General features: G+C 35.6%; 1 protein-coding gene across 1 annotated transcript in view; it reads right to left on the reverse strand.

The window, feature by feature from the left end:
• DPH6 (diphthamine biosynthesis 6) overlaps positions 1-13847 on the reverse strand; it is a 214549-nt gene that overhangs the window by 137553 nt on the left and 63149 nt on the right. The window contains exons 6-8 of the mRNA XM_075151761.1: positions 12922-12983; positions 6432-6526; positions 334-421 (exon numbers count right to left, since the gene is read on the reverse strand). Of these exons, the coding sequence (XP_075007862.1) occupies positions 334-421; positions 6432-6526; positions 12922-12983 (245 nt within the window). The remainder of the gene's footprint in view (positions 1-333; positions 422-6431; positions 6527-12921; positions 12984-13847) is intronic.

The raw sequence follows: 13847 nt of genomic DNA on the forward strand, positions 1-13847 counted from the left end.
TCCTAACACAGCTGTGTTCCACAGTGGGGCTAGCTGTACTACACAGGTTACACGCGTGCTTGACTGAACCACGTTGGCTGAGCACCTTGAGGTTTCAAGATGAAAAATGTTACACAAATATACTACCTCCATTCATTCATTTGACACAAGGAAGCATTTGTGTTGAGTTTTTCCTTATGGTAAGTTCTGAAATTCAACTAAATATGTACATTGTTATTTGAAAGTACACCCACATGAGAATATGTAGGTTCACTCCAAACTGTGACAAAGCAACATAAAAATAGAAAGCATGCATAGAGCTTTAAAGGAAGAAAACATTTGCAATCTACTTGCCTTATTCTCCAGGTGTAATTTTAAAAAATGAAGGTAGGCCACAGGTGCAAATGCATCAGCCGAATGCACAACCACCTTGGCTGAATCTCTGAAATACAAAATTCTTAGCATCAAATGTTAGTATATAATTTTACATATAGACATTACTTAGTTGCTGTATAACACAGACTCCAAGGTAACTCATTGAAAAATCTACTAATTTCTTATTTAGTTTTCATATATATTAAGAAAAAAACAGTTTGCTATACAAAATCATATCGTTGAACAACACATTATCTTCACTAATTTTCAATTTTCAAAAGGAATAAACTATACTTCCAGACCAGTATTGAGAGATTCAGTTAGCTGTAGTCTATGAAAGCATAAATGACATTGTGTTTTACATTCTAGACACTAATATGTAAAGCAATCTTTTAAATTCATCAACAGGAGATTTTTTTAAAAGCCCATTCTTCTTGATTAATGCTGCAGGGATTAGTTCTTGAAGTATTAACAACATACAGTATTTCACGCCGAGAAACTGACTGATTCGACCATCTTGCATCTGATACTGAAGACTACTAGACACAAGTTTTTAATGCCAAATGTGTTGGTAACAATGATAAACTTTCTGTGTGCTCATTCAAATTAGTTAATTTTAGTTTTCGTTTTTACAGACACAATCTGTCACACTTTGATTCACAAGAGGCAGTATCTGTTATATCCATCTGCATGGTTTTACTACTTAAGAAAAAGGTAGCTCTAGGAAACAAACATCAGAAGGTGAGAAACTCAAAGAAAACATAAGAGAAACTCAGACACAGTACAAGAAAATCTGAAAATTGTTATAAGTAAGGCTAAGGACATACAGATAATTTTCTTGAAACCACAGTGCCCTTGATACCTTCACAGTATTCAATGAGATGAGATAGACAGTTTTCTAGTAATGCCACACAAAACCCATGCAAACTGGAAATAGTAAAAAAAAAAAACCAAAGCCACATGAAAAGCAGATACTAAAATGAAAAACAGTGATTTGAGAGACCCCAATAATTATATAGAGGCCATTTCATGCTGGAAGTCTGATTTTTGAGTAGGAACATGACTACATAAGGTGGTTCATGTTTGATTATGACAGAAACAGAGGAATTTTGTTAAGGAACATTTTCAGAAGACTTTGGAAAACAATGAAGAATAGTTGAAAAACTGTCCGAATTATCTATTTTTTGAAATCATAATCATCTGATCTCTCAAGTCTCCTTGAAGATCTAGGAAATATCTAATCATTTTAAAACACTCTGTAACGTTTTCACAGGACAAATAGAGCAAGTTAGAGCAAGTCTGAGAGTACAATCAGTGCTCTCGGCACATGATTATTTTTTCATGTTTACAGATTTGCTTTTAACTCCAAACCTAGAATTACAAACCTAAACACAGAGCTAATGGTAAGGTATATAAATGCAAAATTATACTTCCCAAATATTTCAAATATGCCAATTTACCCCCCAAAAAAATCAAACCATTCTGTGTTCCATAAATATCAATGGGCCTTTATCATAAAAGTAGACATTAGATGGCATTCACATAGATGAGAAATATATCTTTATGATTTGAAGAGGTGTCAATCAATTGCATTTTAAATACCAGTATAAAGGAGGACAGGAAATGCTTGGTACCTCTCAAATACTGAGCATAATTTTTTAATGAAGATTGAGAAGAATGGCAAGAATACAACCTAATATTCAAAAGCAAAATTCATCATATAATTTTACCTTAAAGAGACTCCCATTTCTCCATAGCAAGTAACACATCAAGGCTGTATCAGTTTTGGGCCCCTCACTACAAGACAGACATTGAGGCACTGGAGCATGTCCAGAGAAGGGCAACAAAGCTGGTGAAGGGTCTGGAGAAAAAGTCTTATGAGAAGCAGCTGAGGGAACTGGGGTTGTTTAGTCTAGAGAAAAGAAAGCTGAGGGGAGACCTTATCGCTCTGTACAACTACCTGAAAGGAGGTTGTAGCGAGGTGGGTGTTGGTCTCTTCTCCCAAGTAACAAGTGATAGGACAAGAGGAAATGGCTTCAAGTTGCGCCAGGGAAGGTTTAGACTGGATATTAAGAAAAATTTCTTCACTGAAAGGGTTGTCAAGCCTTGGAAGAGGCTGCTCAGGGAAGTGATTGAGTCACCATCCCTGGAAGTATTTAAAAGACGTGTAGATGTGGCGCTTAGGGTCATGGTTTAGTGGGCATGGTGGTGTTGGGTTGACGGTTGGACTCGATGGTCTTAGAGGTCTTTTCCAACCTTTATGATTCTATGATTCTATATTTTTCTTTTCCTGAACTAGCAGATTTCCTTCTTTTTCAAAGGAAATACTGTGGAAACATATTTTGTCACAAGTTTCACGTGACAAAAACATTGACCAGTGAAAACACTACCCAAAAGTAGTGTTATAAATGACAGGCGTATTAGATTTTCTCCCATTGTATTGGGTTTACGTGGCAAGGTTTTGGTGGGGGGGGGTGGTCTGCAGGGGTGGCCTCTATGAGAGGAGAACAGGGGTTCTGAGCTTATCAATCAGCAACACTGGCGGTGCCTCTGTGATAACATATTTTTAAAAGGGTAAAAATGCTGTGCAGCAGCTGTGACAGGAGTGAGAAAAACATGAGAGAAACAGCCCCCTGACACCATGGTCAGTGAAGAAGGAGTGGGAGGAGGTTCTCCAAGTGCCAGGGCAGAGATTCCATGAAGCCTGTGGAAAAGACCATGGTGAAGTAGGTTGTTCCCCTGCAGCTCATGGAGGACCACATCAGAGCAGATATCCTCCTGCAGCCTGTGGAGAACCCCATGCTGGAGCAGGCTCCTGGCAGGAACTGCCGCCAGTGGAGAGAAGCCCATGCAGGAGCAGGTTTTCTGATAGAAACTGTGGCCCATAGGGGACCTGCGCTGGAGCAGTCTGTTCCTGAAGGACTGTACCCCACGTAAAGGACCTGCGCTGGAGCAGTTCTTGAAGAACTGCCCTGTGGGAAAGTAGCAGTTCGTGAAGGACTGTAATCCATGGACAGACTCAGGCTGGAGAAGGGGAAAACTGTGAAAAGAAGGGAGCAGCAGAGACGCAGTGTTATGAACTCACCGCAGCCCCCATTTCCCATCCCCTTGCACTGCTCAGTGGGGAGGATGCAGAAGAGTCAGGAACAAAGGAGTGAAGTTAAGCCTGGGAAGAACGGGGTGGGGAGAGAAGGTGTTTTAGTTTTGTCTTTGTTTTTCACTATCCTACTCTATTTTACGGCAATAATCTATTTTTGGCAATAAATTAAATTAATTTTCCCCAAGTTGAGTCTGGTTTGCCCATGACAGTAATTGGTAAGCCATCATCCTGTTCTTATCTTGACCTACAAGCTTTTTCATCTTATTTTCTCCCCGTCTTGCTGAGGAGGGGGAGTGAGAGCAGCTTGGTGGGCACCTGGCAGCCAGCCAAGGTTAATCCATCACACCTGTTTTGGAGGCAAAAGTAATCTTCAACGTCTTTCTCAGAAACTTTCTCCAGGAATACCTCTTGGCGGAGTTCAGGAATTTAGGGACCTTGAAAATCCTGACAGGTTTTAACCTCTAAATTTTAATTCTTACAACTCCACTTAAGCTTCAAAAATTGTATCAGGATGTATACCAGAACCATGGCTATCTAAACATTTGGAAACTGTACTAGCATAGTTAACAACATGATTACAAAGTCTGTTTAGATTCAGTGCACATGAAAAGCAAGAATGAAAAGCACAAAATAAACAAACTTGTAACTTATTTCATGACAAAGAAACTACAAAATATTTTTCTTTAGAAGTTCATAAAGTAATAGATTTCACATGAATGGCCCCTCAAAAGGCATGTCTTTATGACATGAATAATGTAAGAGCTAAGCAGGGCTAATCAAGCCAGAGACACACAATGCCAGTGTAGCTATGCAGTTTCCATTACGGAAATGTATATTTAGAAGTAGTTGAGTAACTATTTAACAATCTGCTGTGCCATATATTTATTATTAAATACCCACTGATTTATATATTTGTCTTTTCCTGTATTTTTTGTGCATTTATTGTTAACTTTTATTATTATTTGGAGTGTTGCCAATAGAAATAAAGACAACTCACCCAGACCACCTCTGTTTTAGCTTTTCCTAGTTGCTTGAATGGTCATTAAACCACTGATAGCCAGAATAACATTTAGAATATATTAAAAGATATTCCTACTTAAAGTGGTATTTGGTTGATTCCAAACCAAGGGCACAATATACCTTCCTAAAAGTGTTCCTCAAATTCTACGCAAAAAAACCCCAAAACCCAACTCTCCACACTATACCAACCAAGAATTTCTCATGAATTTTGACATGGTTTTCTCCAATCTGTTGTATCCATGCAAAGAGAGCTTTGAAAAGGAGCACTGGGAAATTATACATCCAATTCCAATGAACTCCCAGATTTAATCAGTAACATAAGAAGCCTCAAAATAAGTAGAAAGAATGAAAATGACCAGCCAAACACATTTAAGTGCAAAAACTGATACAAGCACATTTAATTTCTCAGTTAAAATCTAGCTATCCTTCTATATACAAAAAGTATACTTTTTGTTCCAAGTGTTGCAATATAAACACTGAATAGGCCACATTTGTCTGATAATGGCTAGTATTACTCTAAATGACAAAGTTTCACAAAATTCTGCCTCTGACACCTAGTGGAATTGATAAGAATTTGTCAGTTTAATAGAAATCCTAACAGATTTTAAATGCAAAAATGATTTCACAATATTTTCCTTTTTGCTAGAAGAGACTGAACTGATTCTGTCTGATGGCATATTGGGGAGTTCTGTCCTTTGTCCCCAAATTTATTTGTGATAAGATGTACCCAAGCATCATACACATTTTATTCTAACTTTCTGCATAACTTTCCAACTCCTACTAGTCAGCAGGTTGGCTCACAACCTACGGCTTCTACCTAGTACCTGGTTGCCCTCAGAGAATCTTCTCCAAGAGTCTCACTTCCTGGCCCATACATTCATAATTCCATCCATGAACTTAAATCCAGTTTAAAGATTCTACATTGTTACTTTCTGAATCTTCTTCTTACTGAAGAATTCCATAGCTTTCCTGCATGGAAGTATCTCCAGACTCAAATTATCTAGTTTTTAAGTTCAGAGGACATATTTTCCAGTCAACCAATAGTTCAGCAGGCATCTGCTAGAGCAGCTGCTATCCCTTTTACCAGTTTGTCTATTGCTCTTCTTCTCCCAAATGCCATGCAATGAAAAAGAGTTAACAGCTCTTGGTTCTCTGTTCCTTATACGGACAGATCCCAGTCTTACAGAAAAATGAAACAAATAGACCTTCACCATGAAAGCCTTAATCCTGTCTATATGTTCTATAATCTTGACCTTCCCTAAGATGACCGAGTATCACCAATACATGATTACTAGTCTGTTTACTTGGCTAAGAAAAGGAACAGCAGTCAAAACATGTCACTCGAAGCAAGCAGGCTTAGCTATTTAACAGACTAATAAGAAACTCGCATCAAGACACAAATATTTTCCATATCCCACTACACAGATTTTAGCAATTTATGTCAAAGGAATAAACTACTCCATGTAAATGAGATGGATTCATGCAAAGTTTGTATTTAAAATATCCTCTAATAATTGAAGAAAAATGTTTATCGTTATCATTCTCAGCTGCTAAACTTAAAACACACACACACACATATACACACAGTTAATGGAACCCACAGGCTACTGATGTGGCAGTTTATCAAATGTAGCTGTAATGAAAGATAAATATTACAGGCAATTCGCACTTCATGAAAGGATAAAAGTGTCAGTGTGTAGGTACCAGTTTTACTGCAGGCCATAATCAGCAAGTAAACGAAAGTGCAAATGTCTAAAAAGTTTATAGCCCTCTATGAAGGCCTCGCCTTGTCAGATATTGATTTAGGTTTTCAGAAGACTTTGCCAGTGTTACACAAAGTGAGTGTTTGTGAACTTAGAGGACATGTTTTACCTCTGCCAACAAAAGTTGCCTCAAGCTAAATGTGAATATGTTCCCATTGCTTTAATATAAGGAAATGGAAGAAACTGTTCCTTACACAACTATTTTCTTCTTAAACAGAGGGCAGTCCAGAGTGAATGTTTCATATTCTCCACCTTCTCCGCAAACATGGACTCCATATTTCTCAGAAAGCTAACACAAAAGGGAAATTAAAATACATAAGTATTACGTTAAAGCAGCCTATTAAATATATTTTGCTAAAAATTTCAGTGTGCACTTTCTAAAAGACTACCCATTACAAGGCTGAAAAAACCCAAATATCATACAGAGGGTTCTTGATTTCTTCATATGCATATTACAATGATCTAAAAATTACCAATGTGTTATATTTTAAGTAGAACTGGCACTGTAATATTCAGATAAATGAATGAATTCCTAGTCATTCTTCCCCAGTGGCCATGAAAGGTTGTTCAGAGTCCTGTATTTGTCTTTCTTTAGCATAGATAGTTCACTTCTGTGAGAAACTTGTACTGTAAATCAACACAAGAAGTAGCACTTCACATAGAAGTATACAATGAACACAATTTTTGGCAACAGATTCAACAACTGCGTTCTATATTTTGGTAAATATCCATTCTTTCAAAAAAATCTAACAAATAGAACCACCGAGAGTTTTCGAAGTCAAAAGCAAAAAGCTAAAGCAAGATCTAAAGAGGTAGCAACATGCTGTTTCCTTTATCAATTGTCCTGAATATACTTTCTAAATCAAAATATACATTTATGAATATTCCTGAAGCTCTGGATATCCCACGAAAACACTTAACTACATAAACCAATACATTCAAAATAAGAGACATGACTATCTTAATCATTCCCTCCTTTATAAATGAGCAGCTGTGGAGCCGGAATCAAAGTTCTTTTGCTGGAGTAAGGAATGCACAACTGCTGAATAGTTCACTGTAATTCTGTATTAATGTATGGTACTGATAGGTAGTAATCAAGCATCTGTACCATGCCTGAGCATGGGGACACCCTCCCTTTTTCTGCAGGAGAAATTAATCTCATCAGCAGATTATATCACCTTCTAAAGTGTCCCAGCACTAGCTGCTTCAAGCCAAGTCTTGTCCAGTTTTTTTACATTAAGCAAGCATTAACATTCTGCTTGAAGTAGTTCACGAGAAGCTGAACTGCAGTCCTCAGTTCCATTGCAAACACCAATGTTACTATTGGAAATATTTATTTAAGCCCCTTATGCTTTTCCTTTGAGGAACAGATGCCCACCCATGATGCTTCTGCGGTCGAAGTAGCAATGAAGTTCTCCACAACATGTAGGAGATGGTTAGAAAAAGTCTGTCTGGGGGCTAGAAAATAATCCCAAATCTGTTGTTTGCCTATTTTTAGGCAAGCATGAGACTGGGTTATTCTTACATTGAAGGTTCAATATTTTATATGGTTACCAGAATATTTGTGTGGCAAGGCTATTTGATATATTCAAATGATACTGCATTTTTATTGTTGAAGCTGAATGTATAGTTTGTGTTACTTTACAGTTCTCTTTCAAAGTTTTTTATTTTAAAACTTCAAAGAGTGTTTTCGACTTCAGCCATCATCTTAGCTAAAAAAAAAAAATAATTCAAAATTAGGTGTGAAATAAGAAAATGAAATAGATGGAACTTGAATGTTTTCATAAAATCGAAGATCACATTTTAAATTTAAAATTCTGTTAATTAAACAAAAGGGCTGAATCCTCTTCAGCCTTTATTTTGGAGAAAAGTATAAATGCTCTGAAAAAACAATACCTTGGTAATGCCCTGTGTGACCGTTTAGTTGTCTGGTGGTGTAAAATATAAATATATTTTGGAACATATATTAAATCATTTTTCAATGTCTTGTTATGAAAGGTATTTTTCATTTTTCCTTTCACATTTTCTTTTAAAGAAAAGGAACAGAAGAAAACCTTTAATCAAGTGCTCATTAAAAAATTACACTCCTGACATAAAAGAGAACTCCAACTGTCAACAATGGCAACAAGGTTTCTATAGGACAAATACATCAAGAATAATTAATGTTGATGCAATAAGAATGGACAACATACAAAACAGTTAGTCAAAACCTTTTATTCTTCCCCTCGTTGTAGCTTCCACTGCAAAAAACCCTAAACAAAACTATTAAAAAAATGAAAGAAAGAAATCCAGAAAAGATCTAACTGTAACCTTCCCACAGTGAATACAAGGAGTGACTGTTTACAAGTCACTTTCAAAATTGGTAGCTCTGCGTGTAAACATCAGTGCCTAGAATAATTATTGGCAATTAACATTGAATACTCAAAAGATGTGAGACTATTTCCTATCTTTGTTGTGGGAAATCCTCATTTTCAATGTCACTGGCTTCAAGATCATTCTTGACACCAATTATACAAAGTGCTAAAGGATTTTCAGTTCCCACTAATGTCAACAGGAACTGAGGATATTCAGCACCTCAGAGCAGATTCTTAATGTTCATTTAACAAAGTCAGCAATATTTTTCAAATGTCATCAATGACATCAGAATTTTGCCTTTTAGTCATTTAGAATATTAACATTTTTTGAAGACCAATTATTTTGTTTTGCAAGTTGGATGTTACATTCATAACAATATGACAGCTTATACTCTAAATTTTATGATAGCTAAATCTGCCTTCCAGTTCAGGTGAGACAGAAAACAGCAAATTTACCAATTGCACTTAACTAAAAGTGTAAGTCTAATTCAAAATCCAAAAGAAATATATGATGAAAACATCTTCTAGACTACACAAAATTAATCTTAACTCAAATACATAATGAGACACAAGGTATATAAATGACCAGCCCAAACATTACCCAAAGAACAGTCTCTTCCTACCTTGGGAATGAAACACAAGGATTAAAGCTGACTTTCTCATTTAAGTTTTGTAATCAAAGATATGAATTCTAGTGCTTCCTATTTCAAGTGAAGACTTTGTTCCCAGACAGAAATTGTTACACTTAGTAAATTCTCTATAGTTACAGAAACGCTCTCTACATCAAGAAGTACTCATCAACTTCTAAGGCAAGCATACAAATGACTAAATATTTTCTTATTGTCTATTAGCAGAGACAGAAGTACAGACAATTATAACCATAATATGCATTTACCATTCTATTAATAAATTCTAAGGAGAGTGTGAACAGCCCCTGAGATTTGGCAAGTTGCCAATAAATTCTTTAGTGTAAAAAGCTAGGGCTCCTGGTGTATAGGAAACAGTGGGACATGAGAGCAATTTAATAATTTAGCAATTATGTAGCAACCATTCATCAATAATTAATCAAAGACGTATCATTTAGAAAAAAGCAGTAATTCAAGAACTTTCCTTGCCACAACGCCAATGTCCTGAGCCAGTAAAATTCACCCCTGATAAGAGTATGGGTTGCAGATCATCATTGCACTCGTAAGTTCAACCTTCTATATGTAAAGTCAGAAAAAAAATTGCAAAATTAAATCAAAGCTTTTCCACTCAATACTCCTCCATTTTTCCGCTGCAACAGCAGCAAAACCACCTCACCTTTATGTCAGTAATTATTATCATTTCTATAGTACACATAAACTTAAGTAAATCAGAAGACGGAAAATTTAGGTGACAATATATTTTTCCAAAGTTAAATAATTCAGTGGATGAAATCAGGGCTGCGTTATGGGTTTGTAAGTTTGTTGTTGCTTTCTTTTTTTTTTCCCCCAATTAACATTGACATGCCTCTTATAATGCCTCAACAAGAGATTTTTTTTCTAAAAAGAAAATGATTACCTCATGCTTATTTCTTGTATGTTCAAAAGATAAATTATAATAGGCACATTATAGTAATACAAATTGATTTTGATTTTATTGCCTGTTCCTTAAGGTAAACTTTTAGTATAAAAACAAGTAAGTAAGTAAAGTCCTACTGCCTGATCTGTAGTATCAGAGAAGTTGAACTTTGTGACTATATGCTAAAATGTAAAGCAGGATATTCCCTACCAATCCCAAATGACTCAACATGTCATTACATGTTGTGGTTCAATATCAAAGGCCCTCTTATATTCAAGATTGGCATTTTTCTGGGCACTGAACTTAAGAAGATGTAAACTGGTTTTCAACAAAACTGAAGAACACGTAGAACACTATTTAATTAATTTTAAAAATTCTCACAAACTTGCACACCACACTAGGGAAAATGCTGTAATGAAAAACTCTGCACCTAGCTGAATAAACAGCTATGTAAAGTAACATTAGATATCAATAGAGAACCCAAAAAAGAATCACACAAGAATAGGAAAAAGCATAAATTAGCAAAAAACAACAAGATCAACAAATTCCAAGAAATTTGAAATTAATGGTTAGATAATACAACACAAATCAAAGATACAAGAGTATATAAAGCTGTGGTAGTTTTGGGGATGTGCAATGTTAAAAATTAATTTATTATGGTGTTTGCTTTGGTATGGTCAGAATATTAAATTTTATCTCTCCTCCTTACTGAAAACTGTGAACTCCTTGCTCTCACATTCTATCTACCAGAACTTCTGATGCTGAAGACTTCACTGATTTGCAAAAGAGTATTTTTCACATCATAAACCTAAGCATTTCTCTTCAGTTTATAGTTAATGATTTGGTTTTATTAGGCCTTAAAGCCAACTAAGTATCCAGTAAAAACAATTTATTTGTACTGAGTTTGACTTTCATAGCATGCATATGCACAAGAAACAGCTATATGAACAAATAATCAGTTTTGCAGTCTCTCCTACAATGGCCTGAAAACCAGTTCCAAGCCAGGTGAGAATGCCCTACTGGTTCTACACCTTAAGCTATGCAGTCATTGCTCTGTTTATTGTTGTATCAATAAAAGATAAAACCTGCCAACGCGGGTTTTGAGAAGTATTAAACCATGACAGTAAGAATTTCAGTGAAACCAAGGAAGTACGAATCACTTCACTTGAGCCATCAAACATCAGGAAGAATACATTTAATTCCCCAAAATACCAGGTACTTTCGGATTTCTTAGTTTATTATTTTCTTTTTAAAATTAATGACAGTGAAATCAAATGGAGAAGAATACATAACTAAATGTAACTAAAGTTGCAACACTTGCTGCTAGTTTTAAAGAAAGTCAAGACTACTGATTTAAAGTTGCAACCTGAATTTTGATAAAAGAAGCTTTCTACTTCCCTTTCTTCCCTTTTTCTGGAGCAGGAGAAAACACCTCTCCTTCCCACCCCCTGGTATTCTTGAATCATTGCTATAGTTGAGATGATCTGAAGATATAAGTGAAACAAGACTTACAAAAAGAGATAATGAAGGGGATTTTTACGTCAACTAGTTTATGGGGGGAAGAGGGGGAAAGGTTTCTGGACAGATTCTCCAGCTCTGAAGCAGAAGCCACAAACTTCAAGCTAAGAACAGGCCAACAACAATCTCTTCAAGTAAGACTATTTGAATGTTATGGACCTTCATTCTTCCTCTTCAGCTTTGCCAAGGACCAATTATCTATCCTCTTCTCTCCAGCCACGTAAATGACTAACAAAATGAAGTTAAACCCAAGATATAATTCCTATTTAACTTCTCTATCTTTCAGCAGCAAAAGAGATTTTTAAAGTTCCTAACAAATTCTGGTTACTTTTTCTTTCTCTTCTGCAAGTTTGCTATGCCCTTAATTGTTCCAGAAGAACTGCTTACAAAGCCAGGCTGAACAGTAACTACCCAGATTAACAACAAAAAGTATTTTTAGGAGATCGTTTTGCGCAAATTTAGACAGCTTACACTGATAAAAGTTACAGCAAGATTCTCTTAATAGCCGAACACGCAAATAATTGTGGGTTTTTAACAGGCTCGAGGACAAGGAACTGCAGTAAATTGGCTTTGTCACAGACAATATATGTAAACATGCTTTCAGAGCTGCTATTCCTAAACTGTACTCAGCTTGATGTTTGATGCTTCTACCACAAATGCAGAGACAACTCGTGTACAAAATCTGGTCTTTTTTTTTTCCCTAGTTAAATAATTTTTCTTTATATAAATCTATTAGCTCTGCCTACAAGCATTTTCCTGCTTTGAAGACTACATAACCCTTTGCGCAGAATTAAGTACCTCTTCTAGAATAAACCTCTTATCCCATTTTTGAAAGGCCCTGCTCTATTCAGTCTGACTGTGTAAAAAATGGTAGGAAACCTTCAGATGGGAATATCTGTGGGGAAGTTTTGTATCACCTATGATTTTGCCACGATCATTCCTTGCTATGAAAGTCTAACTTGCATGCAATTACTTAGCTTTATCATATTGACATATAAGTTAATGTTCCCTTAATATTGAGGTTTCTTGCCTTTAGTTTGTTTTAAAGATGCTGGCACCATTTGTGAACTACCACCAGAAAGAATGTTTTTCATATTGAAAGTGCATAGCAGAGGCTTATATTCTATGTACAAAGATAAGCCCTTGGTTAGCACCTAATTTCTGAAAATAACTAAGTAATTTTTGATTAAGTTAATTTTACTGAATTTCTGCCTATGTTACTTTCTAATTGCAACTTTACCTGTATGAGTATCTTTTAAGTAATACTCACCTCCAAAAGATAAGGCTGCATTTGATCCAGAGTTTTTCCTAGATGCTTATCTGGATCTAAACCTGCAAAAAAAAAGTGTAAAAATGTTTTTATAAAGTACTGTTATGACATCAAGAAAGGCTTTTTTTTTTTTTTTTTTTAAATATAGCATGTCTCCCTTAGAAATTAGTCCCACTGTATCTAAAATAATTTCTATCATAAAGAAAACACACTTGGTCAGAATTTCCTCTTATCCCCTCTGGGCAACTGGTTTCCATGTTTGTGGAAAAATAAGGTCAATTATCTTTTCACTGAGTGTCAACTGGAAAAGCTGTTGTTTTCCTTTCTTAGAAATTTCGCTAACCAGTGAAGTAAACATGCAGGTCCACAGTAATAAAAGTACTACACAGAAATTACCTCTTTGAGTCAGAAGTTACCTTTGTATATACCTATTAAATTAAAATAAAGTTAAAATATAAAGTTAATTTTTTTATAGTTCCTGCAAATTACTGGAAGGGACACAGACTGTTTTCCATAATAAAAACTTCTTTGCTAAATCACATTCTGTGTGTGTGCGACCCACAGAAAAAAGGTACGAATTAAAAAGGATGGAAATATGAAGAAAACTCAGACTTACAGAATGTCTTAAATGTTGTACCTTTCGATCCACCACAAAATATACTGTATGATGTCTATATTTTGATTTATTTTTCTTGGTAAAAAAGTAAGCCCTATTAACATTTGATAATTTCTTTAACTTGCCCCTCTGTGTTCCTGTTTCAGGAAGCTTTTTGACTTTATGAGTTTTGCCAACTCCCGGCTGTTAAATGGTCACTTCTCAGGAATAAATCAAATAATTGGCAGAAATCAGTACTGGGATAAAAAACATCCAGGAACAACTGTTTCAAGACCTCACATCTTCTTCAACCAAATAAATATCCTAGTTG

Source organism: Calonectris borealis, chromosome 5, assembly GCF_964195595.1.
Source record: "Calonectris borealis chromosome 5, bCalBor7.hap1.2, whole genome shotgun sequence".
NCBI lineage: Eukaryota > Metazoa > Chordata > Aves > Procellariiformes > Procellariidae > Calonectris > Calonectris borealis.